This window comes from Callorhinus ursinus, unplaced genomic scaffold (assembly GCF_003265705.2).
Source record: "Callorhinus ursinus isolate GAN/ISIS: 27379988/994484 unplaced genomic scaffold, GSC_fseal_2.0 scaffold10, whole genome shotgun sequence".
Classification (NCBI taxonomy): Eukaryota; Metazoa; Chordata; class Mammalia; order Carnivora; family Otariidae; genus Callorhinus; species Callorhinus ursinus.
This window is the reverse complement of record NW_027397072.1, coordinates 25,463,884-25,489,854: the sequence shown is the minus strand read 5'-3', so window position 1 is coordinate 25,489,854 and position 25,971 is coordinate 25,463,884. Positions and strand designations below refer to the sequence as shown.

Here is a 25,971-nt window from a genome sequence, read left to right as displayed (position 1 = left end):
GGAACACGCCCAGCTCTAGGGCCCTCCTAGCTGCCGGCCATGGTGCCTCAACTGAAACAAGAATGGGTCTGTAAAAAAAAAAAAAAAAAAAAAAAAAGGGTCTGTGCCCTGCCTTTCAAGGATGGCCCAAACCAAGTGGGAAGGAGAACGAGATTTATCTGGTCCCTCAGCTACAGTGTTGTACCTTTAGTGGGACAGAAGGACCCTGTACCAGGAACCAGGACCCCTGTGTTCTAACCCATTTCTATCACTGAGCACATCACTAGATTGCATGCCTCATGTTCTCATCTGAAAAATGGGAAACCATGGGTTTGAAGATTGCAGTAGTTGGTCTTATCTCCATAGTTGAGCCCATCTGTCTCCATCACTCCTTATTCTCTTCCTTATCACTGTCCTTATTTTTTCTTTTTCCCTGTTGGAATTTATTCAAAGGGAAGATATCACATCAGTCACTTATACAATAGGATAAATTTAAATAATTGCCTCACCTCTCTCATTTATACTTGCATTTTCAGTCTTGCAAAGGCTTGATCATTTATAAAAGAATTTCAGACATTAGCTGCAAAATTAGGGAGATATTTCAGGGCAACATTCAAAACCCCCTCCTCCACTACTACAGCAGATGGCCACTAACTCAGCCTTGTGGTGAGATAAGCCCTGTTGATTTTTCTAAACTATAGTCATTCCAGGGCATGAATCCCCAAGAAAAATTTCTCAGCCCACTTAACATTCTTATAATCTCATCAGGGCTACTACTGATGCAAAGAACCCAGGTGGGGACCACTCCGGGGGCCCTAATGCCCAACTCTCCTGTTCTTACTTCCAAAAGCAGCCAGCAGAACCTAGAACAAGAGAAAATAATATAATGTCTAATAAGCTAATAATTACAATATCAGCAGGTGTTACCAAGCACTGATTAAATGCCAAGCACTCTACTTTCAATAAACCCAGGATAGGTTATACAGAAAGGGCATTTTCTGATGATGTATACAAGACATTGAACTCTAGAGGTGCCAAGTCTTGCCCTACCCTGGGACAGATTTGTAGGGGGGCTAAGTGGGGAGCAGCTAGAGCTCACGATCAGATGGTGGTACACCAGGCTTCTAGGGTCCATCTCACCAGCCAGAGGTATTAAGTCCCCAGCAACAATTCTCTTCTGGCTTTCTTCTCCTACAGAGAGCTGAACAGAGAACTCTATTTAAAGTTTAGAAGGGTTATATTTTTTCCCTTTGTTATTTTTAGGAGCTGAGATTCTTTTAGAAAGTGGTTTTTTTTTTTTTTCAAGGTGCTGAGTAATAGATGTGAGACCATATTTATAGTGTTAAAGAATTTATAACATTTCTATGCTGAAATGGAAGGGTTTCAGAGGAAGGGTTGAGAGTTTCTTATTATCTGATTCTAGCAGCATCTCAAATTTTGTATTTCGGGGGCAAGGAGAAACTGAGGCAAACAGCTATGAGATGACTTCCACAGAATCCTGCCGGGAACCTGAAACAGGGGTGGCCAGAGGCAGATATGTCTTATTCCCATTCTTCTTCTCAGCCAAAAGCTGAGACAAATGTCTTCATGTCCCTTACAACATTTACATTCGTATTTTCCTGGGTTTTCCATGTGTCTTCTCTTACTTTGTCTCTTTTGTTCTTTCCCAGTTATATTAAGAAGAACACAGATTCAGACAGGTGATGCAACTTGCATAAGGTGGCAGTTAGTGAGGGAAGGACCTGGGATTTAAACTAAGATTCCTGACTCCACATGCAGCACTTTTCTTCACATGGGATTGTGTACCCAATAGGACTCTGTCAGGATTTGAATGAATGAATAAGTGTGTGAATGGATGAAGGAATGACTCTATCTACAGGTCCTTGACGTGGATTTCAAGCTCCATATGTGCAATTGAGAATCTGTAGGTCGACTTGTTTAACAAGTAGGATGGTAGATGAGAAGGCCAGTGAATTCACCCTTTCAACATGGTGACATCCTCAACTGCCAAAGCTTATAGTTCCTGAAAAGAGCCTTGGAGGAAGAGCCACGGCCAGTGTGGCTCAATCCTAGTTGTAAAAGCCAATACTTACATACTGCTGACTATATGGCAGGCCTGGCTTTAGGGGCTTTGACTCACTGAATCCTCATAGTAATGCTATAAGGAGGTACTGTTATTAACCCCATTGTACAGATGTGAAATAGAAACAGACTTAAGTAACAGGCCCAAAGTGGTACAGCTGAGATTTAAGCCCTGGACTCTGTCTCCAAGACCTGTCCTCCTATCACCATACTACCCTGTCTTCTGTTGGGCCTCATCATAAGCTCATGTTGTGTTCTGGCCTCCTGTTTGCCACAAATGTTTTGTGCGCCAATAGACTCCTAGCTTTTCTGGGTAACCAGGAATCAATGTCTATGTTGTGTCCTTCTTTCCATTTTTTAGGTGAAAAAGAATGAGGGTAAAAATGAAATATTGTATGTATACCTCACATGATTATTTTAAGGACTAAATAAAGACAATACTCAGAAGAGTGTCTAGCACATTGTAAACACTTACTAAACACTAGCTATTGTTACTACATTTAATTTGGGAGGGATGGCATAGGGTAGCACCCTCAGGGGCTGTCCTTTTGGATCCCTTAGGCTTTCACAGTCAAGTCAGCTTCAGCCCTCAATGAATTTCAACAAACACTTTTAGGGGAGAAATGTAGGTCAGATGAAACTATTTCATCCAGGTCTAGGGGAGCCTGGCAGGGAGTGTGGAGAGTGACTTTCTTCTTACATTCTGCTGCCTGTCACTACTTGCCTCCCAATCTAGAGTTTGCCCAGTCACTGTCTAGAGGTCCAGCTGGCACTCCTTAAAGGTCAACTGTACAATGGCTGAGGTGGCACCAAGGTTTCTGAGGCCATCTTCACATCCTAGGCTTTTCCAGACAATGGGGACCCTCCATCCTCTAGGCAATTGCTAAACCATCATGGATATGATTCTACCTTTTTTCTTTTTTTTTTAAAGATGTATTTATTTATTTATTTGAGAGAGAAAGAATGAGACAGAGAGCATGAGAGGGGGGAGGGTCAGAGGGAGAAGCAGACTCTGCTGAGCAGGGAGCCCGATGCGGGACTCGATCCCGGGACTCCAGGATCATGACCTGAGCCGAAGGCAGTTGCCCAACCAACTGAGCCACCCAGGCGCCCGGATATGATTCTACCTTGAGTACTCACTTGGGCTTGGTAGATTCACTAATAGCCCAAGAGTCAGGAGCATAAAACTAGACTCAGTTTTCTATGCCTGGTGCAGAAAAGTTGTTTAATGTCCCATAATGTCCTCTCCCTCTCTTTCTCTGTCTCTCGGACTCTCTTCTTCCGTCCCTCCTTCCCTCCAACAGTCAACATAATCCATTTTGTTGCTGGAATTTGAAATAGAAGCTCCTTCATATCCTGCTTCATTCGGCTTCTCTTTGTTTAATAAATTTCCAACCCACCCCCTCACACTTTCCCCATTTGCACTGAGCAAATGGCACTGATGGGACCCAACTCCTCATCAGCCTCAGCACTGCCTGCAACCCCCCATGTCAGCAAGAGACAATGCTGAGAATTAGACTTGTACATGGAGTATCTGTTTATTTCCCTGAATGAAAGTTGATGTTAGAGTGACTTCCTTTTAGATTTTTAATTTCATAAATAATAATAAAATCCATTTATCAAGTATGTGCATGCATTAAGTATTAATCTAAGCACTTTACATATCACATTTCATTTAATTCCCATAACAGTTCTGTGAGGTAGATAATATTATTATCCTTATTCAATAGATGGGCCCTGTCCAATAGAATTTCCATGATGGCAGAGTCTTTTGGTATCATTCAGTACAGTAGCCACTAGTTATATGTGGCTATTGGGTACTTAGAATGTGGCTAGTGCAACTGAGGGATTGAAGTTTTAATCTAATTTAAAGTAGTCACATATGACTTGTGGCTGACATCACAGAATTATAGGTACAGATCTTCATAGCAGAGTCACCAATATGTATCAGATTGAGAGGTTGCAGTTTCATTTTTGCCCCCATTCTCTCGTGAAAAACATTTCACTTCTCAACTGAAGAATGAGCTGCGGGCCCAAAACATGTTCTCTGATGGGTGCTTAGAGCTCCAAACCCGACCCCATTGTGGATTCTGGCCTGTGGCCATCCCAGAATGAAGTATTGCCTCCCCATGTAACAACTTTTCATCTTTTAAGTAGCCAGAGTGGAGCTTCTAAAAGGATCATTCACTAGAAATGATTCACCTTGGGACGAAAATGGGTTCTTCAGAAAAGGAAGGGGTTAACAAAATGGACATATGAGTGTAGGTTACGAAGGCAACAGGTAGCAGAAGGTGACAAGGTGATCATGCCAGGCCAAATGCCATTGAGCCAAAGAACCTTGATGCCAATAAAACAAAGCTCTCTAGCAAAAATAGAAAGGGAGTGACACTGCCACCTGGCCCAGCCTGAACTCTGGCCACCCTCTGAAAGATATATTCAGCCTGTGTCTGAATGCCAAGATGCTAAACCTGGTGTTCCCTCATCTGAGAGGCAGCATACCATCTGGAACAGTGCATTAGCAGCCTTTGATGAATGCAATAATCATTCCAAAATATACAAAGTGATGTTGCATTGGAAGAGACATCTCCAGGGATGATTGCAGGAGAGTGTCTGGTTTGGTACCAATTAAGTGAGTATTTTCTAAAATTCCAGGGGTTCTTGCCTTACATGTGCTTCTGACATGCCTAGTATAACACAGATTGCCCCAAATGTTTGCCTTGAGAAACGGCTTCTCAATGCAGAAGTTGCTAAGATTACTTAGTGGGACTATTGCTGATGCCTTCTGTATTAGTCAGGGTTCTCCAAAGAAACAGAAATAATAGGATATATATGTATGTGTGTGTGTATATGCATCTCTTATATATCTATGTATCTGATAGGATATAACCAATAACAAATACATAGATTTAGCCTGTTGATGTTTTTACTGTGAGGCTACGACTCACGTGATGAGGGCTGAGAAGTCCCACACATCTGCCATCTGCAAGCTTGAGAACCAGTCAAGCCTGTGGTGTAGTTTAGTCTGACTGGGGGCTGATGGTGTCATTACCAGTCCAAGGGCAGGAGAAGACTAAAGTCCCAGCTTGCAGTCAGCAGAGAAAGGGCAAATTCTCCCTTCCTCTACCTTTTGTTTTGTTCAGGTCCCCAGCGGATTGGGTGGTCCTCACGCGCTGGGGATCGTAATCTGCTTTACTAAATTCCAATTCAAATAAATGCTAATCTCATCTAGAAACACAGACACACTTAGAAATAATGTTTAGCTGCATATCTGGGGACCCCATGATCCAGTCAAGTCATAAAATTAACCATTACAACTGCTTTCTGTACGAATGATGTTTCAGAGCCCCTGAAGAGCCCACCTCACAGAATCAGAAAACACTGATCCAGAGAGGCCCACACTGCTGGTGTGGTCAGCAGGGAAGAGCTAGGCACTATGGAGCCACATTGCCGCTTCACAGCCCATTCCTGTGGAGCTGGAACAAATTGCTCAGCTTTCCTGAACCTGCCCCCTTACCCTGGCGGGGCCTCAGAATTCTTGGTGTTGCCGCGTAAATCCTGAATGCCACCTCTGGCTAATCCACTAAATCCAGGTTGTGGGAGGAGGCACCCGGCAGTCTGCCTGTCTGCGAAGGTCCCGGGTGATTCTGAGTCACACTCAGGGTGGAGACTGCTCTTTGCCAGGCTTGTCACACTTCACTGCCCTGGTGTGCTCATCCCACCTGGTGACACCTGCAGAGCATGGCCAGCTCTCTTTTTTTTTTTTTAGGTTTGCATTTAAATTCCAGCTAGTTAACACAGGGTAATATTAACTTCAGGTGTACAATTTAATTACTCAACACTTCCAGACAACACCCTGTGGTGCTCATCAGAGCACGTGCCCTTTTTCATCCCCATCACCTGTGTCACCCAGCCCCCCCCCAACCTACCCTCTGGTGACCATCAGTTTGTTCTCTATAGTTAAGAGTCTGTCTCTTGGTTTGCTTCTCTCTTTCTTTTTTTCCTCCCCTTTTTTTTTCTCTGACTTATTTTGCTTAGCATAATACTCTCTAGCTCCATGCATATTGTTGCAGATGGCAAGATTTCATTCTTTTTGATGGCTGAGTAATATTCCATCATAAATATGTATCACATCTTCTTTATCCATTCATCTTTACCTATTCTCTCAGCAAGTCAGCCCAGCAGATTAAAATGTTTCTGGGTATAATTTCCATTTCTCCCTACTTCTCTCTTTAAAAAAAAAAAAAAAAAGATTTCATTTATTCATTTGAGAGAGAAAGTGAGAGCATGAGCAGGGGCTGGGGCAGAGGGAGAGGGACAAACAGATTCCTTGCTGAGCAGGGAGCCTGACGAGGGGCTCTATGCCAGGATCCTGGGATCACGACCTGAGCCAAAGTCAGACGTTCAACCCACTGAGCCACCTAGGCACCCCTACCTCTGCTCTTGTTAGATCATCTAGCATCCCTCTAAAGCCCAGGCTAGGGAAGAAACAGGTAGCTCAGAGGACAAGAGACACAGATGCAGATGATTCCAGTGTTTGCCCATAAAGTTGGTATTGAATATTGATATACAATAATTGCCATTTAATTTTCACAGCATTAAAATGTCTTTCGGCTCCTAATTAGCTACATTTTTTTAAATTTTAATTTTTATCATTTTGGTAAATCAGAGAAAGTTGTGCATTTGTTAGAAGGATATAAATTGTTTCTCCTTTGGCCCATGTAAATGCTACTTTATATTATTATATATCCTGATATGAAACCAGCTGGTATTTTTCATTTCTAGGGAAAACCCTGCTTGATTATAGAGGGTTGGTCTTAACAATTTCTTGTTAGTTCATTTGCTGGGTATTTTATTTTGGTATATTTCCATAAGGGAAATCAGTCTAAATCAGTCGTGCGTGTGTATGTATGTGTGTCATGCTTTTGCTGTCCCAGGCTATGCTGGGCTTCTTAAAATAAATGGTGGCAGGGTCTTTCTTTCCTCCTTCCTTTCTTATACTGAAACTCTAAGTGACACAGGAATTGTCTATTCCCTGAAAGTTTGAAAGAATTCCACAGGAAATCATATGTTAGGGATATATTCTTTGATCATTTGAAAATACCATTCCAAGGTTATTGATTTTTTTTTCACTTTATTTACTAACTTGATTCATTTTTGGTCATGTTAACTTTAGTCAGAAAATCATCACTATTTTTAAATTGATTAGTATAGAATTTTATGTCATGTTTTTATACTGCTAAAACCTCATTTGTATTTCTAATTTTAGTTGGGTTTCTTTACCATATTTGCCAAAGGTGGGGTCTATGTAAACCTTTTTCCCCAAATGGAATGAGTTATTTGCTTTATTGATCTTGCTATTTTTCTATATTAGAATTTGCTAATTGTCCTCTTTTATCATTTTTTTCTGCCTATATTTGAGGCTCTTTTCATCTTTCTAGCATCTATGGGTTGACTGTTTAATTCATGTTTTTATTCCATCGTGATTTTATTCCATCATGTTTTCATTCCATCATCCATTGCATGTTTAATAATGAATGCATTTGAGGCTCTGGGTTTGTGAGTATGGCCTTTTTAATTTTGCAAATATTATAGAAAAAGGGAATCAATATTTATTGACCATGTACCTTGTCTGATGCTCTGCTAAGTATTCACATCCTTCCTTGTTTGTGAAATGGAAAGACTCCTGCTTTGCAAGGCTAGTGGGTGACAGTGGGTGAATAAAGCCCCTGGACCAAGGCAACCAGTGCCTCGATCGCTTTACCACTGGCATCTCCATTTTGCACACGAGGAAATTGAGTCTCAGCAAAGTCAAGGGAGTTGTTCAAGGTTACTCCGGGAGAACGCACAGCAGGATGCCACTCCAGGTCTGTGTGAATGCCTCTCAGCACACCCACTCCCCCTCTGCAGGCACTGCAGGGAAACCAGGAGCGAATAGCCGAGGAGAGATGGTGCTGCGGGCAAGGTCAGGGAAGCTGAGCAACACGGTCTTTGTTCCCAGTCCCAAGCCTACTGGCCTCTACTCTAATTCCCACGAGTGGAGGATCTTAAGCATCTGCTTTCTGACAGCAAACCCCACTTCCTTTTTGTAGTAGAAAGGGTGGGCACAGCTAGTGGAAGTGCCCCAAATTGTTTGGAACTGGGCGAGTTGCTCCTTTTATGGCCCTGTAGAGGTTTGCCCTGCTCACTTGTGCTGGGGGAGGTCCGCACATCTGCCCAGACATGGGTACGCCAGGGGCCCAGCTTGGAGCCCAGATGTGGGTACGTGGCACGCGGCGTGGCACCTCCACCCGGGGAGGGCCTGAGTGTGCCTCTCCTGGCTCACCCGAGAGTCCAGCTATTTGTAGAGAAGGCAGTGGGAGCAGGCTTAGAGAGGTGATTACACCTCCCGAGCAAGCTGGGCTGAGCTGTTTGCAGACATGCACACCTTTGTTTGCCTCTTGGTGTCTCCACCAAGAAACTGGCAGTTTATGAAGGGCTGGTAGGTCTTTCAAGGCACAGGACTCTACATTCATGGCTGTTGAGCAAATAAATCCATTTCCACTTTGTGGCCCTGTTCTCTGGGGATTTATTTGTCAATGTGAAAAGAAATGATACAGGAACAATTACCAAAGTATGCAAATGCAAATTTATGCAGTGGAAATGCAGGAGGAGCCACTGAGCAGAGTGGGTGCTGAGGGTAATCCTGCAGACTTCCAGTCGGGGAAAGCTGGGGAGTCCCTGGGGACCCTGGCCCCAGGGAAGCCCCTTCAGGAGCTCTCACAATCCTTGTGTCTGCTAAGAGTTCCCCCAAATTCTCCCCAGACATGGTAGCCCTGCAGAATCCTCTAGTGAACCCTCCTGGGGCTGCCAAGGGCTCTGTGTGTTGGAGTTCGGGGCAGCACTGGGCGCTGTGTAACAGTACCCAAGACAAGGGGCCCAGGGTCTTCCAGAATCAGTCTGTGAGTTAGCCAGGGAGTGGGCGAAGGTCTGAGTAACACATCTTGCATCCCGTACAGCACGTGGCTAGACTCGAACCTGGAGCCCAGAATGCCTCTACTGACTTCTGAGAGAGGGCATTCCCCAAGGAAAGCTTTATTATGCTTATAAAAGTGTCCTCTAATAAATGTATCTCTTTTTTTTTTTTTGTCATTTATAACCTGTTACTGAAACACTGCTTATTGAGACTGGGATGGCTGACTATTTGATCTAAAGATCCCGAGTCCTTATTTATACTTATCTCCTCATGCATTTTGCTTATGCATGTCTTGCCTGTTTTGTCAGTTACATACACACCCCTTTGACACCTGCCTTCCTGATAGCAATCAAACCTGAAGAATGAGAGGAACTTTCCTGACTCAGATTTTAAGTACCTATTTAAGAATTAACCCCTACCCCTCAAAGAAAAAGTAAGTGATATCTTGGGTACCACATAGGGACGTAGAGGAATGAAGGATGCTTATGGCTTTTCTCCCTCTTGCCTAAGGATATATTAAAGGGTATATCAGAGCCTCACTTCATCCTGGAAGGTGCAAGCAGATTTGACATCCAACAAGGAAAGGCCGGTAAGGACTCAACATCTTTCCTCCTGGCCCTGGAATAAGCAGGCTGCCTGAAGTCAGCCTCCAGGTAGGGAGGGACAGAGGGTGGTGCCCACCCAGACCCCAGAGTTCTACCCCAGGTTCTGAGGAGGCAAGGTCAGCATCCTTGGTGCTGCTGTGGATGGACTGCAACAAAATTTCCTGTAACTTCAGCTCTGGGCACCTCTGGCAAAATGAGAATCAGAGGCAGGTTGGCCCACCAGCCCTGCTGAAGCCTGGCTGGGGCTCTCTTGACTTCCCTCACCACCGCCATTGCCATTCCTCGAAACCCCTTCACCTTCATCCCAGCCACCCCAACCCCATCGCCCCATCACCACCACCCCTATCACTACTACCCCCATCAGCCCCACACCACTAACCCCTACCACCACACCAGCTCCTTCTCTATCTTGCTTGGAACTGGCCCTAGTGAAACCTTCCCCAGTTCTCACCTCTCAGAACAACAACAACAAAAAAATGGCATTATTCAGAAGAAGGCATATGGAGACCTGTGAAATGTGTGGGGTGGAGCTTCCAGATGTGTTCAGTAGACCTTTCATGGCTTACGTCCCCTCACAGGAGATTGCTGGTTCCTGGCAACGCTGGGCTCCTTGACACAGAACCCACAGCATCTACAGAAGATCCTGATGGACCAAAGCTTTTCACACCAGTATGCAGGGATCTTCCGTTTCCGGGTATGTACATTGCTGGGACATTCCTTACATGGATGCATTCTCTGAAAGCACAGGGAGGTGAGTGTCTTGAATACTCCCATGGTCTGCTCGCGTCAGATGGAAGAGTTACCTACGTGTTAGTTACTTTACATATCTCTAAAAGAATTTGAGCTCAACATCTGGCAGCACATAGGAAACATAAGAGTTAAAATGTTTTCATGTAAATAAAAAGAAAGGGCAGAAACAATTAGCAAAAAAAAAAGTCATTAATCAAGAACCCTGTACGTCATTGAGCCATTGTCTGTGTTGATTCCTATGCCATATCTTGCTATTTTGATACAGTAGCTTTAGAATCAGTTGCAGCATCTGGTAGAATAAGTTTTCCTTCCTTATTCTTTCCTCAAAAATATCTTGGTAATTCTTGCACATTTATTTTTCCATGAGAATATTAAAATCATTGTGTCTAATTAAAAAGAAAAGCCACTGTGATGCAGAGTGGAGCGGCATTAAATTTATGTATTAATTTGGAAACATTACATTTTTATTATTTTAATTATTCCTTTCCAGAAACATGGTATATCTTTCTATCTATTCAGAACTTCAATAAAATGTTTTTATGCCCTTCAATAAAATGTTATAGTTATGCTTCCATTATTGATGTGACACCCTTCTCGTTAAATGTATTCTCAAATATTTTAAAATTTTGTAGCTAATATGTATGAGATTTTCCCCCTCATTTCTAACTAGATGTTGCTGACAGGAAAGCCACTCCTTATTATATATTAAATTGTATCTAGCCAATTTACCAAATTCTTTGATTAGTTTCATTTTTTTAACTAATGGGTTTTTTAGTTAACTAATATTCTCTGCAAATAAAGATAACTTTGTCTCTATTTTTAACATTTCTAGAAATTACTTTGCTCTTTGTTGCATTAGAAGGTCACAATCTTTTTTTTTTTTTAATGACAAGAGATAATGAGGCAGATTGTAGAGAACTTTGTTTTTGTTTTTAAGGTTTTATTTATTTATTTGACAGAGAGATAGAAAAAGAGCACAAGTAGGCAAAGTGGCAGGCAGAGGGAGAGGGAGAAGCAGACTCCCCGCTGTGCAGGGAGCCCGACGCCGGGCTTGATCCCAGGACCCTGGGATCGTGACCTGAGCTGAAGGCAGATGCCTAACGGACTGAGCCACCCAAGTGCCCCAGAATGTCACAATCTTAAATAAGAATGACAAGAGCAAAGTCCTGCCTTCTCCTGATTTTAGTGATGTGCTCTCCTGCTGTGACATTTTTTTTTTTGATGCCTGTGGGATTCAATTTGATAAAAATTTTCTTAGAATCTTTGCATCTATATCATAGATAGAGTTGGTTTCTAGTTATTTTGGCCATGTTGGAGTTATGCTAGCTTTTTAAAATGAACCCATTGAGTTTTACATATCTTGATCTGAAATAATTTGAACAATGGTTGTTAATCACTGATCATCTGTTCTTTGAAAGTAAAACAAGCAATAGTTAAATCATCTGGAACTACTTCCTTTTTCGACATGATTTCTTTAACTCTTCTTGCGTGTTCAACAACTATTGAAATGCTTGTGTCTCTTATTTCTTCTGGAGTTAATTCTTGATATTTATATTTTGCCAGGAAAACCTACTATTTCTTCTGTGGTTTCAAATTTATTGCCCAAAAGTTGATTATGTGATTCTCTGAAAATTCATTTAATTTCTTCTGATCTATGGTTAAATCTACTTTATCAATCTCTGTGCTATATTCTTGTTTTTCCTTTTCTTCTTAAGCCAGGTTTTCTTAACCAAACCAATCTGTTTATTGGTTTTTTAACGAATCAACTTTTGATTTTCATTATTCTTTCTATTTTCCTTTTGGTTTTTTTTTTCTATATAATTATTTTCAATTTATTTTTATTAATTCCTTTTACTTTTTCTGTTAATTTTATTATTTTTTGTTTTCTGAAACTGTTTACTTTTCTGTCTTTTTTGTTTAATAATAAAAGCTTTTAAGACTATAAATTTTCCTCTGAGATCTTATCTATATCTATAGGTTTTGATATAAAATGTCTTGTATTAATTTTAAGATAATATACTTTTGGTTTTGGCTAAGTTTTGGTTGTAGAGTTTTAGATTAAATTATGATCAGAGAATATATTCATAAAATCTCTACATTTGGGGGAAACATTAAAGTTTTGTTTATGTCCAAGTCTGCAACAGTTTTTGCATATGCTTCATGGACATATGAGAATACCCAGTGGGCAAAAGTTTTACATATGTAATCAAGCTTTCTGATTTGTAGATTGTTGTTTCTGCAATTAACTTTTTTATCTTGGTTTATTTTTTGTCTGCTTGATTTATCAAATTCTAAAAGAGGTGAATTGAAGTTCTTCCCCAAAGTTACACCTCGGAGGGTTCCTCTTATATTTTCAGATGCTCTAGCTTTAAACTTTTCCTGTTATATTCTGTGGTACCTAAAGTTTTATGTTCTTGCTATCTGGTTGTTGGAATAAAGATCACACAATATCTCTCCTTTTTGTATTTAATGTGTTGGGCTTTGAATTCCTCTTTACCTGATATTCATATTGCTACTTCAGCTCCCTGTCATTTGTGTTTTCCTGTTACATCTTTATTCATCCTTTCATTCTCAATTTCACTTTCACTATGTTTCTTGTACAAAGAATATTTAAAACTCACTGCCCACCATTGTTGCTTTCACCCTTCATTTCCTCTTATCTTAAGATCTTTGTTCTAATTTCATCCTCATTAGGTAAGTAGTTCCTCGGATAATTTCCTCCATCACATTGGTGTTTTTCATTTGCTCTTACTTAAGAATAATATGTCAGTTGGGTTTGGGATTCTTGGATCACATTCTCTTTCCTCAAATATCTGTAAACTATTCCTTTGTCTCATAGCTTCCAATGTTGCAGAAGAAAAATCCAATGCTAATCTATGCTCTTGGCTTTGTTGGCAACATGTTCTTTCAAACTGCAAGTTTAGGAGAGGTACTCTGTCTCCTTGGTGTTCAGAAATTTCTCTGGAATAGTTCCAGATGTGTGCCTTTTTGAAATTAATCTTGTCTGGAATTCAGTGAGCCCTTTCATTCTGAAGACCTGTCTCCTTTTTCTGCTCAACTAAATTTCCCTTAATTATTTCTGGGTGTCCTCCTTTATTTTGTTCTCTCTTCCTGAAGTCCAACTATTTGCATACTAGATCTTCTAACAAGTTCCCAAGGGATGCTGTTGCTGGTGGTCCAAGGAACTAAGGAGTGAGCTAGAAGATGCAAGATTTACTGTCTGAGCTCAACTCAGGCTACAAGTATTGGTAGTAACACGTGGTTAGGAGAAACTGAGGCCCAGGCAGAACACTCTCTGCCCTTCTGGATGGTGACAAAGTTCCACGGTTCTCCAGAAAGAGCTGAGGTGTTGACTTCTGTACATCTGTTCTCATCACTCTGAGCTTGGGCACTACTCTTGGGAATGAGCCCAGTGCCCAGGGCTCCTTTGCTCAAAACACTTCTGGCTTCCCTCGGACACTTGGGTGCTGACAAAATGGCACCAGCATGCTTCTTAGAGGGTCCAGACATTATTCAGATGCCAGCCCTCCTCATCTAGGGAGGTGAACCAGGAAATGCAGATTGGTGGCCTCATTCTTGACCTCATTCTGGGAACAATCTTATCTGTGTTCCCTTTGTATAAGGATAGCAAATTTGGTCAGCATTACTCATTGTGGGAATATTGGGGTGAAGGTGACTTCTAGATGGAAACCAACCAGAGGAGCTCATTCAAGTCAGGACTCAACTCATTCCTGATATTCTACTCTGCATCAGGCACTATCCTAGGTGCTGAACAAAGAAGCTATTGAAAAACAGTTTCTACTTTCAAAACTGGATCTCATTTTGACAATCTCATCTGACCCCAATCACAGCCCTATGAGGAGGTTCTTACTTTATCACCATTTGACAGATGAGGAAACTGAGACACAGAGAATTCAGTGTCTTACCCAATGTCTGTTGTTCAGGTAACTAAAGGGAAAACCAGGACTCAAGCACAGATCCAGTGACTGGCCACCGTCTACTACACTTTGCTATCCAGATCAGGCTGTTTTTCCAGCACCCCACTTCTAGTTTTCCTTGGCGTGTCAAACATGTTTCATGATCTCCCTCCTAGTAACACCCTTGTTGGTTCTTAACCGCATCTGTCTATATAATTTACTACGTTAGGGACACAAATCCACAGCTGTGCCAGAACCAGCTGCAGTGCACTGAGCTCATTAATGACCATGAAAACCTCTTCTTTGCTTTGTCTCCACTGCCATCTCTGTCTCAGTCCCCATCTCTACTTGGAAAGTGCGTCCTCAGCTGGATGCAACGGCTCAACATCTGGGATATCCAGCTGTGGGAAAGGCCATGTGGATGGTTTCCTGTCACTGCCAAACAGATGAGAGATCACATCCACCGAGCTTTACTCCGAGCCCCCCTGTCGGAGACTTGCCTTCATCAAGGCTCAGACTGAAGCTGGAAGCCCTGCTGCTTATCCAGCACAGGGGAGAACAACAAAGAAACTCCAAAAGGCTGGCTTTGTTATGAATTTTCCTCATTTGGTGATGTCCCCGGGTGAACCATTAAGAGTTGAACACCGAAGATTAAAGCAGTCTGTTTTAGAGAGGAACATCTGGTTCATTTGTGCTCTTAGCAGTAGCGGTGCCAGCCAGTTTCATTTCTGCTGCTCTGATGGCAGGGCCAGCTTCACATGAGCTGAAGAGGACCAGAAGGAGGCTGTCACTGCTCAGTCCTGAGGAATCCTCATCATTTGGCCTCCAGGCCTTTGCCCACACTGTCCCTGCCATCTGGGATGCCTTTCCTATCTCCTTGCCACCTGTTTAAATCCTGCCTCCTCCCTCGAGCCTTCGGCTCCCAGTAGGCTCTCCTGTCCCCCATTATAACACTCTGTATCTACCATTCTCCTTGTTATTCAGCGTCTGTTCCCTCTATTGCCATTTTGTCCACAAGGTATACTTGGAAAGTCTCATGTGTGTGTGAAGCTCTTAGAGGACTTGCCAAAGTGAGGCCAGAGTTAGTAGCAAAGTCAAACTAAAACCCAAGTCTCTTTCCTCCCAGCCTGTATTTTCTTTGACTCACTTGATCTGTGACTCATCTGTCCAGTGCAGTTGACATGCCAGGCCCCTGTCTACTGACGGGGCTGGGATTTTGTTCTAGATAGAGTTTGTTGTTATATCGATGAGGTCACATCATGACAGCGGTTATCATTTGGCATGGGGTTGGAGGTCCCTTCTGCCCTGGCTCTACTAAGGCATATATTCATCTCTCTTCCAGTTCTGGCAGTGTGGCCAGTGGGTGGAAGTAGTGGTTGATGATCGCCTACCTGTCCTGGATAAGGAGTACCTCTTTGTGCATCCTCGCAACAACAACCAAGAGTTTTGGCCCTGCCTGCTGGAGAAAGCTTATGCCAAGTAAGAGTGGCCCACCCCTCTGACCGGGGCTTCAATGCTCGCCTTGCCTGCCCAGCTGCTTGCCCTGTTGGATGCTGCACAGCAGCTAGCCCTAGGATTTTCGTTAGCTCTGCATGCAAGTGATGCCCTGGGAGCCTCAGAGCCTTTGCCACCAGGCTGGGCATCCCCCATAAACAATCACTGTATGCAAGGCTGTGTTGGGGCCACGGGAGGAACCCAGAGATACATAGCAAGGAGTGGGCAGGACAGGACTGAAAAGAAGTAGGTACTAATAACACTGTTATTGCGAGGCTGGGCTAAGAGCCCAAATAAAATATAATATCACGGTTGATGGTCAAAGTCTGATGAGAGAACAGAGAGAGAACATTCTTGACTTTCTGACTCGCAGAGAGTCAGGCTGAGGCTGTAGAGAGGATGGGGCATTGAGTGAGGCCTTGAAGGATGGGTAGAATTGCAGCAAGGGGAAAGGGGATATGTTGGAGAGTTATTCCCAACCATGGGAATGATTCAAGCGAGGACCTAGGGACAGGAGAGTTCAGAGTGAGATCAGGCAGTTGGGGGCCCAGTACAGCTACTGTGAGATTGTATTTGGGGAGGGGGGAGCAGGGCAGGAGTTGCTGGTTATTATATGGTCCAAGCACTGTGATTCAAGGACTACCTTCTAGTGTTAACAAGATCAAGGACTTATAAACACCCCAATTCATATGTTTTATTTAGACTCTTTGAGTTGCATCTGTTCAGAAGATGTGTATTGAGCATTTAACCATAGGCCAGGCATTGTGCTTGGCACTGGGATAAAGACTCTGGGACTGGCTTAAGTGGGTGTGAGAAAGAATATGGGTTATGTGGAAGAGGTCACTGTCACAGAGACCTACACAGGTGCAGGACATATCAGAGCTAGGAATCAATGCTAGGAGACAAAGGCACCATCCCTTTTAGGAGAAAATGAGTTAGTGGAGTTTCACCAAATCAGATTCCCTAAAAATCATCATCACCAACTGCATTTTACAGATTGGGAAGCCAAGACTCTAAATAGTCATGTGATAGTAATCACTAGCCTGAATCTGCTGGGGTTTTCAGTTATTTGACCTAGGGACATAATTTAATAAGACTGAAGACCCTGCTGGGTCCAGTCCTGAGCCCTGAGGATGCTAACAATCCCACAGACAACCCCAACACTCCAGTCCCTGTCCTTCCAGAGGTCACAATCTGAACAGCCGTGCATTGCAAGAGCTCGCTCTCTTTTTTTTTTATTTTTTTGTATTCTGTCTGTTGAGCCCATTTGTGGAAAACTGAAGCTATTGCTCATTTCCAGTGTCAAGAAGAGCTGTTCATTAGCACTTGAGAAGGAACCCCAGCTAACAGCCAAGGTTGTTGAACCGATCCATATGTTCAGGGAGGTTAATTTGCTTCTAAGCTACTTACCCAAACACTGCCATTTCTTTCGAGTATGGATTCAGCTCTCACTACTTCAGGGCTTCGTTTTTTCCTTCTGTGAAAGGGGAAGCGTGCCAGTTCACTTGGAGAATTAGAAACCTTGTGGAATGAAATGATGACTTTGACCCCATTTTGTTAACAGTCGACCTAAAGCAATCATTCAGCTTGAAAAGAAAATGGGAAACTGGACCCAGAATCTACATTCCACCGCCTAAAGAAATCTAGTGGAGGATAAAATGTTTCAAACTAGTAAGCTGTTTTAAAAGCTTTCCCCTCTATCCAAAGAAGGGGATCATAGAATGCAGGAGTGAGTGTAATGGAATTAGAGCTATCAGGGCTGGAAGGGACCTCTGTCAGCCTCGAGTCCTACCTCCTCCTTTGAAAGATGAAGAAACTGATACGAAGAGCACTGAAGTGAGTAGCCCTAGGTCACGTGGTGTTCGAGGCCAAGCTGGAATGAGGACCGTTCCCCTTGTTTGGGCTTTTCCATCATCCCTTGATGCTGTCAGTTTTATAGGAAAAAGATTTGTCTTTTTGCTTCTTTGGAACTCAGTGTCAGGCACACAACAACCACAGCACAAACATGGAGAACCCATCCATCCCCATGGAGATGACCCAACTTCACACCCAAGAACGTAGACCAGTGAACACATGCATCCCAAACTTTCAAATATCCTTGCAACTGGGAAGTCTGGAAATGAATTGGTTGAGTCAGTCAGATCTACATTGGCAGTTGTTCCCCCCGCCCCAGAGGTCATAAAATAGGAGATCGTAGGACAAAATCTGTTAGGCTGCATATCATCCTGTACGGAATCTGGGCAGTTAAGAATCCCAGCATTTAAAAAACAAACAAACAAAAAAAGAATCCCAGCATTTTAGCATCCTTTCTGATTCTGATTTAGATGTCTGAATCCTTCCCTCTTTCCTAGCATTGCTGGGCAGATAGACATTTCCCCCAAATGAGGCTGAAGCACAGAGATGAGAACAAGGCCCTCTCCGAATTCCTGGGCTCAGGTGACAAGGTATAGTGACAGGTGTGGTGAACACAGTTCTCTCTATCTTTCCCTCCCTTTCTGTTTCCTGTTAGCAAAAGGGGCTAAGAATAATTGCCATGTTCCTGAAGCATCAGCAGGATTTGTGAGCTCGTGTTTGTGAAGCAGAGAGATAGCTCCTTGTCAAAATACCCAGCTGCTGCTGAGACAGGCTTGCTGGGCATTGTGGAGAGACAGTGAGAGAGGCACTGCTGGCCTTCCCCATGCATTGGGTCTCCCTGTGGCAACTGCAGGGTGGTATGAGTGCAAGACCTCAGATGGGGCCCCTAGACACTGAGGCAGTGGGCCTGAAGTGCCGGGACAGGGCCTGGCTGCTTTTCTGGAATGGCCCTGGTGCGCCCCATTTAAAGCCAAGGGAGGATCCCTGAGTGCCTCACCAAGAAGGGGCTGTTGCAGTATTTGAGGTCATGCTGGTGGGCTCTAGAATGGGTCCCAGAACCACAGTCTTTGTGAACTTCCAGGACCCTCAACAAAGCCCCTCCTGATCTCAGACCAGAGCCAGAATACCTGTGAGAAATCAAGAGTCAGGCATTCAGACCCAACTGGGCACAACCATTATCAAAGGTAGGCTTTGCCTTTGACTAAGTAAATACCCCAGAGACAAGATTCTAGTACCAGGCATAACCCCGGGTCAGGGAGAAGGAGAGACAGGAAGATAAGATTTAGAACCAGTTTTATAACAAGTTGAGATCAATCTGTCATGTGGCATTTTCTGTAGAATGGCCTTCTGTGTGTCCTTAGCTTTCTGTTATAAGGGACATTTAAGGCATCCATGGTATTTGTGCCTGGGACGTTGTCCTGCTTTGAGTGGCTGTTTGACCTGTATTTGCTCAAGTGAATTTACGTGAATTCGAGGTGGTGCCCGGGCGGAAAGGGTGGCAGGGGTGGGACTATGGGAGAAAGGATTGAGGGGCCCCATGAGCTTACCCAGTCAACCTCGCTGTTTCCAGGGGCAAAAGACCCAGAAGGGAGGGTTGCAGGCCCCCTAGAGGAGCAGCAGGGAGGAACTGTCGGATCTGCGTTACCAGAAAGCAAGCCTTGGTCGCAGCTTCCCTACTGCCACTGGTCTGTGACAGTGGGACAGATGAGAGTGTCCCCTGGCGAGAAGCCTGAGTGACCGGGACAGTGGTGAGGAAGACCCCCACGGAGGAGCTTTGACACCAAGAGGCAGGGTCTTCTCTCCACCGGGCCTCAGCTTCAAGTCCTTTGTTGGTTTGCCCTGTCTGTATTTTAGGGTTCCCTGGGACGCTTTCCAGTTCACCCCACTGACAGGAACTCGAGTTCTCAAAACAAATCTGCCCCTGCCTGGCCCTGCTTCAGTGGTCAACGTAGCCTCTCTCCCAAGAGCACTGTCCTAGGCCCCGGGCCCACCATGCTCTTCCCGGCTGGGGACCCTTCCTCCCCGGAATGCCTGTCCCACTGGCCTTGCCTGGATAAACTCAGCTCAGAGTTGCCCCTCCCGTGAGGCCCCCCTGGGCCCTCCTAGCAAATAGACCCCCAAGGGCTGCAAAGAAACTAGACGACTCATTCTAAGGAGAGTGTCCCAGGGGCAGAGTGAGGTTGGGAAGGAGTGACAACTGCGGAGGTAGAAGCAGGGGGAGTGTGGCTTTGCTGTGCCCGACAGTGACAGCCGCGAGCACGGCCACTGCTGGCCACACGTGCCAGGACTGGCACACCCGTCACAGCAGCCCATGGAGGCGGAGACTGTCACATGCCACTTCCCCAGCCGACAAAGGGGGCCGTAGGAAATCTCAGCCTCCTGCCCACGTTTGAGAGCTCATGGAGAGGGGAAACCAGGCGTCGAACCAGAGTGGTTTGGCTCTTGAACCTGGAATCTTTCGGCCTCCCTAGTGAGTGACTGGGGCTGCTCAGGTTTGGAGGAGACCAGGGAGGAGGGGAAATGGGGCAGAAACCCCACGCAAGAGTGTGAAGAGGTGCTTTAGAGGACATGTATGAGGGTTCCACGTGGCTCGCTTGGAGGATGTGGCCTCCCTGATGAACCTGGGATGAGGGGCTTAGTTCTGAGAGCGGGGATTCTGGACCACGCTTGGCACTGCAAGAGAAGAGAGGCTGCTTTGGGCCGAAGTAGGCACCGGGGTTGTTGGCTGAGCTCCTGGAGGGCAGGTCTTGCTCATCTTTGAGTGCTCCGTGCCTAGCACAGTACCCCTCACACAACAGGGACTGACCACTATTGTTAAACTGAACAGGAAACTGGATATTTATCATCATCATGTCCACTGCTTATTAAGGGCTTGCCATATGCCAGGTTAAGTAACTTGTTCAAAGTCAAGCAGCTAAATATGTGGAGAGCTTGGGATTTGATCCCTGGCCTGAGGCTCCAGCACCTGCTCTCTAACCCCTGCACAAAACTGCTGCTTCTGGGGCTGCCCAGCCCCAGGAGACCAGGGGAAGGATGGTGGCACTTTACTGGAACCTTCGTCCAGGTGAATAGAAGGCAGGTAGCCATAGTCTAGGACTAGATTGGGCAGTCCTTCACTGGGCAACATGCAGAGGTCAGGTGTGCAACCTCCCTTCCTGGAGTGTCTCACCAAAGTCCCCACAGGGGTTGATGTGACTTTCCCCCATTCCAGGTTTCATGGATCCTATGCCAACCTGCATTACGGCTTCCTTCCTGATGCCCTGGTGGACCTCATGGGAGGGGTGGTCACCAGCATCGACCTGCACTTTCCTTCTGACCTGGTAATGATGGTGAAGACAGCAGCCAAGGCAGGCTCCCTGATGGCCTGCGCCACCCTGGCCAAGGTGAATAGACTCTACTCCTCGCCCAGGAGTATCTAGCGACCAGCCCGTTGAGTTAGTAAGGGGCATGGCCAAGCCGTGCCTCATGTCATCCTCACAGCAGCCCTCCCTCTGAGATAGGGGCTGCAGAATTCACTTGCAGAAGAGGAAATGGGCTCAGAGAGGCTAAGGAAAATGCTCAGCATCACACCAGCCAGTAAGTGGCTGAGTCGGGTTCAAATGCCTGCTGCCTGACTCTGAAGCCTTTGCCTACCACTCCTTTGTGACCAGGCACAGTGGGGTCCAGAGGGACTGGAGCCCTTTGATTCTCCCTGGCTCCAAAGGCGGCATCCCAAGGTCAATGTGTCCCATTTTGAGAAGCCTGGACGACCCTCCAAATTATTTTGGAGTCTATTCTGAGACAGCCAGCTCCCTATCCAGGAAGGTATTTCCTGCACCCTGTAAACATGTGGGCTTTGAGTCACATACTCCTGATCTGAAATGCCACCCAAAAACTAATATGCACTTTAAATCCCAGTTGCTCACAGCACGGGGGTGGTAGGGTATTCCCAACTCCTACAAGACACCCAGCCGACGCCTTTTGTGCTGTGTGTCATTGAGGACGAAGGATTGGAGGAGGAAACAGTCCAGGTTGGCCTCAGGACTCAGTGGGGTTCTGTCAGTAATGAGGTAGTCTCCAGGGCCTCGACCACCTGGCAGCTTTCAAACTCTGTCCCTCTAGAAAAGAGTTCCAAGAATAGTGTAAGTCCGTGGGACGCCTCTTATCTAGCCACAGCTTAGCTGCTGATTCAGCTGTGCTTTTCTGTTTCTCTGAGGAACCTGCGAATGTGTAATGCTTGGTCTGCTTTCCTCCTCTGAAGCCGACAGGTGAGGCCAGGAGAATGGAGAACGGCCTGGTCAGTCAGCATGCCTACACCGTGACTGGAGCCGAGCGGGTAAGGCTCCATGGGTTGTGCCGGGCTTTCTTGCTCCTTGAAACAGGAGTCAGCATCACATGCCTTCGGCAAGCCCCACTCAGCCTCATTCCTTCTATTCATCCAGAAATTCTGATGCCCAGCAGCTTCATCCCCCAGGGACCCACCAGAGTTCTTGCCATGCTTGCCCTGATCTCAGACAGGCTAAGTGTCCAGCTAGACTGTGGGATGAGCCCAAAAAGAAAGAAGAAAGAACCACCCAACCCACTGGGGCAAGCCCTGACAGGGTTTTGTTAGTTACGTACCAACTAAACTGCTACCACAGAGGCACTCCAAAATACAGGGGCTCAAGTAGGATAAAGTTCATTTCTCTCTCAGGTAAGCAGGTAAACCAAGGGACACTTATACGTTCTTATAGAAGGCACCCATCAGAAAACACACAGCATTTCCTCTCAGATCCCATTAGTCCAAACTTAATCATGTGCCACACCGAGGCACCAGGGAGTCTGGGAAACATCCGGTCTAGCTGGGCCTCCTTGTGCCCAGCTAGACTTTATTCCCATGGAAGAGAGGAGGACAGCTATTGGAGGACAGTGTTTCCCTTGATGCAGGAACGGACTTGGGGTCGACAAAATTGTGTGCAATATCATGTGGTCTGGAAAACACGACTGAAGTCCAGCCCCCTCCCTTCCTAAGTGAGAAGCTGGGGCCTGAGAGGGGGAGGTCGGGGTTAACACAGCTACTTGACACCAGCTGTGTGGTAACCATGCCCCCTGGCCTCGTGACGATTTCCCACATCCCCCACACATGTCCCCCCTTCTCTATATTTCCCACAGCTCTTGAGGTCTAATCATGTCCTCTAGACCCTGAGAGACAATGTCCCAAGCCCCAGGGTACACTTCCCACAGGTGTTTATGAGCTATAGAATGCAGAGCGTCTGGCATGGGTTCTCGTCTTTGCCTTCCTTCTCTCTGAATCAGTCTGTCCCCTGTCCAGTGACCTCAGGCCACTTGCTCTGTTGTTTTGTGTTTTGGCGAGTTTTCCACAAAAATAGAGATAGTATCTTCTGCCTCCTGCTTTTCTCCTTAGGGAAAGGCGTAACAAAATGCTTCCTCTGCACAGTACCTGGGAGACAGTAGGCACCTAATAAATGCTCGTGGGATTAATGGATTGGTGCGCTTGTGTGTGAATAAACGCATCCATCTTTGGCCTGTGAAGATGACATAACTGAACCCCCACCTCCATCACAGAATGGATGTGAGGAGCTCAAAATACCTTTCCCACGAGCAAGGAAGGAATCACCCTGGTTAACCCTGGCCAGGAGAGATCCCAGGTACAGTGGCCCCAGACTCTCTTCTCTGAATTCTCCCAAGCCCGTCTCAGAATACTCAATGGGGGCAGCCAGTGCCATTATCACACCAGGCCACGTAGGGACATGCTGCTTCCCCCTACTCCCCGTCCCAGACATGGAAAGTCTAGGGCTAGGGATAACAAATTGGTTTCCTTGGGCGCCAACCTTGATCCAGTGGCAATGCTGCTTGGATGACTGTGTTGACAAGACTCTGGCACTGCTTCCAGATTTGGGGAAAGAGCTGTGATCAATGAGTGATCTGTGCTGGACGTGGAAGGAGCCAGGGCACCTGCATGACGTCTCCGCCATCCCTGGGAAAGGCCCTTTATATATTGAGACAGCCTTTGGTTTTTTTTTTTTAATTTTTTAAATTTTTCATTGTTATGTTAATCACCATACATTACATCATTAGTTTTTGGTGTAGTGTTCCATGATTCATTGTTTGTGCCTAACACCCACTGCTCCACGTAGAACGTGCCCTCTTTAATACCCATCACCAGGCTAACCCATCCCCCCACCCCCTCCCCTCTAGAACCCTCAGTTTGTTTTTCAGAGTCCGTCGTCATAGTTCATCTCCCCCTCCGATTTCCCCACCTTCACTCTTCCCCTCCTGCTATCTTACTCTTTTTTTTGTTGTTTTAACATATATTGTATTATTTGTTTCAAAGGTACAGATCTGTGATTCAACAGTCTTGCACAGTTCTTTGGTTTTAATCTGCTGTGAGCCATGAAACCACTTCTCCTAGGACTAATTATTAATAGCCTGCGGGACTAGCATTTAAGAGATGCATTTGAGGAAATATTATCCTAGACTAGATAACCTGGATCACCCCTTGCCCGGGGGTACCCTTTCTCAGCTGACCATGGCCAAGGTACAATGAGTAGCCAGGAGGGTGAAGCAAGCAAGTGTGCGTTCATAGAGGTTGTTGTGACCTTGGCCTTGACTGTGACCCCTGAGCCTCTCTGCCAAGGCCCAGGAACTTGACTTGGCTAAAGATTTCTCCTCCAAAAAGAGAAGGTCACAACTGACCACAAGTGCTAAGATTAAACCAGCCCGTAAATGCAGTGTGTTTCTTAATCTGCTCATCCTCCTCTGGGCGACACACAGACAGGAAGATAAATGAAATTGGCATTTTTTATTACGCACCTGGCTGGGTCGGTGACTCCCCTGGGCAAGGGGGTGAGTGTTTATCTGCATGCCTCATTTAGCCCTGCTCTCAGCTCCTTCGCTCACTGGTTGTCGTTCTCCCTTGTGCCCATCTGAGCCCCGACTATGTTAGGCACTGAGGGTGGCTCATTAAGCTTTTTGGGCCACCGGGCAACCATTTCTCACCTCCCTGCTCCATGGGCTCCATCAGGCACTGACGGTTAATAAATACACTGTGTGTAAGACCTGGAGTGCCCAGGAGTGGGGCAGGGAGGGGTGGGGAACCCGGGTCTGTGTCAGGAGCCCCACCCATCCCATGTAGCATTAAAAGCCAAAGCACCTTCCCCTACAGTGCCAGCCAGATAGAAGTGGATGGAAAAGAACCTTATCCAAGCCGAGTTCTTTGGCCCTTGTCTGACTGCGTTGTTCCTGCATTATATTGCGCTACTGGTAATGACATGGGCCTTGGCCAGGTGGCCCAGGGGTGAGATGCAAGGTCAGGATTGTGGCCATACCCCAGAGTAGTCTGGGCCCTGGAGCAGCTGTATCCTTTATCTGCTCTCCTCTCCAAATTAAGAGCCTGAGTTTCAGAGACTAGCAGTGGCTGGGATGAGAATTCTTCTTCTGCCACTTACACTGTGGCCTTGGGAAAGTTGCTTAACCTCTCTGGTGTCCAGTTTCCTCCTGTGCAAGACAAGGGCTGTATACACATCCACAGGCAGTTTGAAGGACGGAATGCACTCCCCTGGCACCAGGCTCCAAGCCCCACCTCCACACGCGGGGTTCTTTTCCATGTGATGGTACTGCACTCGGGGCTGTCTCCGCTGCCCCTGGTCTGGAACCACAGAGCAAATGGGCCCCTTCCCTCACCTCTGCAAGGCCTCGGCCTCCACAGATGACCTCAGCACTCATCAGTGTCCAGCTAAACGCAACCATGCTTTAATTCCTCTCACCAGGCTGAGGGCTCCTGGATCTGGGAACCTGGGTTCAAAGGGTTGAGTTTGTCTTGTTATAACTTACCATTGGTCCTGGCCTCTGGCCTCTGTGGTCTGAAGGAGCCAGCCTCCATATCTGGGAACTAGGGAAGGAAGAAAAGTTCAGGCCATCAAGGTACCTGCTTGCCTACAGGGGTGTGGGTAGAGGAGGGCTAACCTGGGCTGTCTTGCCCCCCAGGCTGTCCCACTCTCGCTCAAACCCGCCTCCTCCACATCCTCGCCCATGACCACGCTGTGGAGACCCCATCACAGGTAGCAGTGGGCCGTGGGCAGGAAAGCAGCTACGCCTGTGGAATAGGGATACTGGTGGGAACAGAGCTTGCGGGAGGCTGGGGACCCATCAAGATCTCCCCTCTGCAGCCCACAACAACGCTGCACACTATTTATCAGCCATTGCATCTCAGCTCGCCCACATTCCAAGAGGCGCTCGTCCGGCATGATGAAGCTATGTCTACCTTTCGAGGTGCTGAGCAGAAAGAGGGTCCGTTTTCTCCTCTCTCATTCCAACTCCATGCAGGCAGCAGAGACACATTGATTTTTTTTCCTTTCTT

At 45.8% G+C, this 25,971-nt stretch overlaps 1 protein-coding gene across 4 annotated transcripts in view; it reads left to right on the top strand.

The window, feature by feature from the left end:
- The window catches only part of CAPN13 (calpain 13), a 79,924-nt gene that overhangs the window by 18,430 nt on the left and 35,523 nt on the right, over nt 1–25,971 (top strand). For all 4 annotated transcript variants that reach the window (XR_012379687.1, XM_073897218.1, XM_073897216.1 and 1 more), the window contains exons 3-7: nt 9,524–9,602; nt 10,197–10,312; nt 15,628–15,764; nt 20,845–21,016; nt 21,874–21,948. Coding sequence is in view for 3 of the 4 variants with exons in the window: in XM_073897218.1 (XP_073753319.1) it covers nt 9,524–9,602; nt 10,197–10,312; nt 15,628–15,764; nt 20,845–21,016; nt 21,874–21,948 (579 nt within the window). In the remaining variant the exon portion in view is untranslated. The remainder of the gene's footprint in view (nt 1–9,523; nt 9,603–10,196; nt 10,313–15,627; nt 15,765–20,844; nt 21,017–21,873; nt 21,949–25,971) is intronic.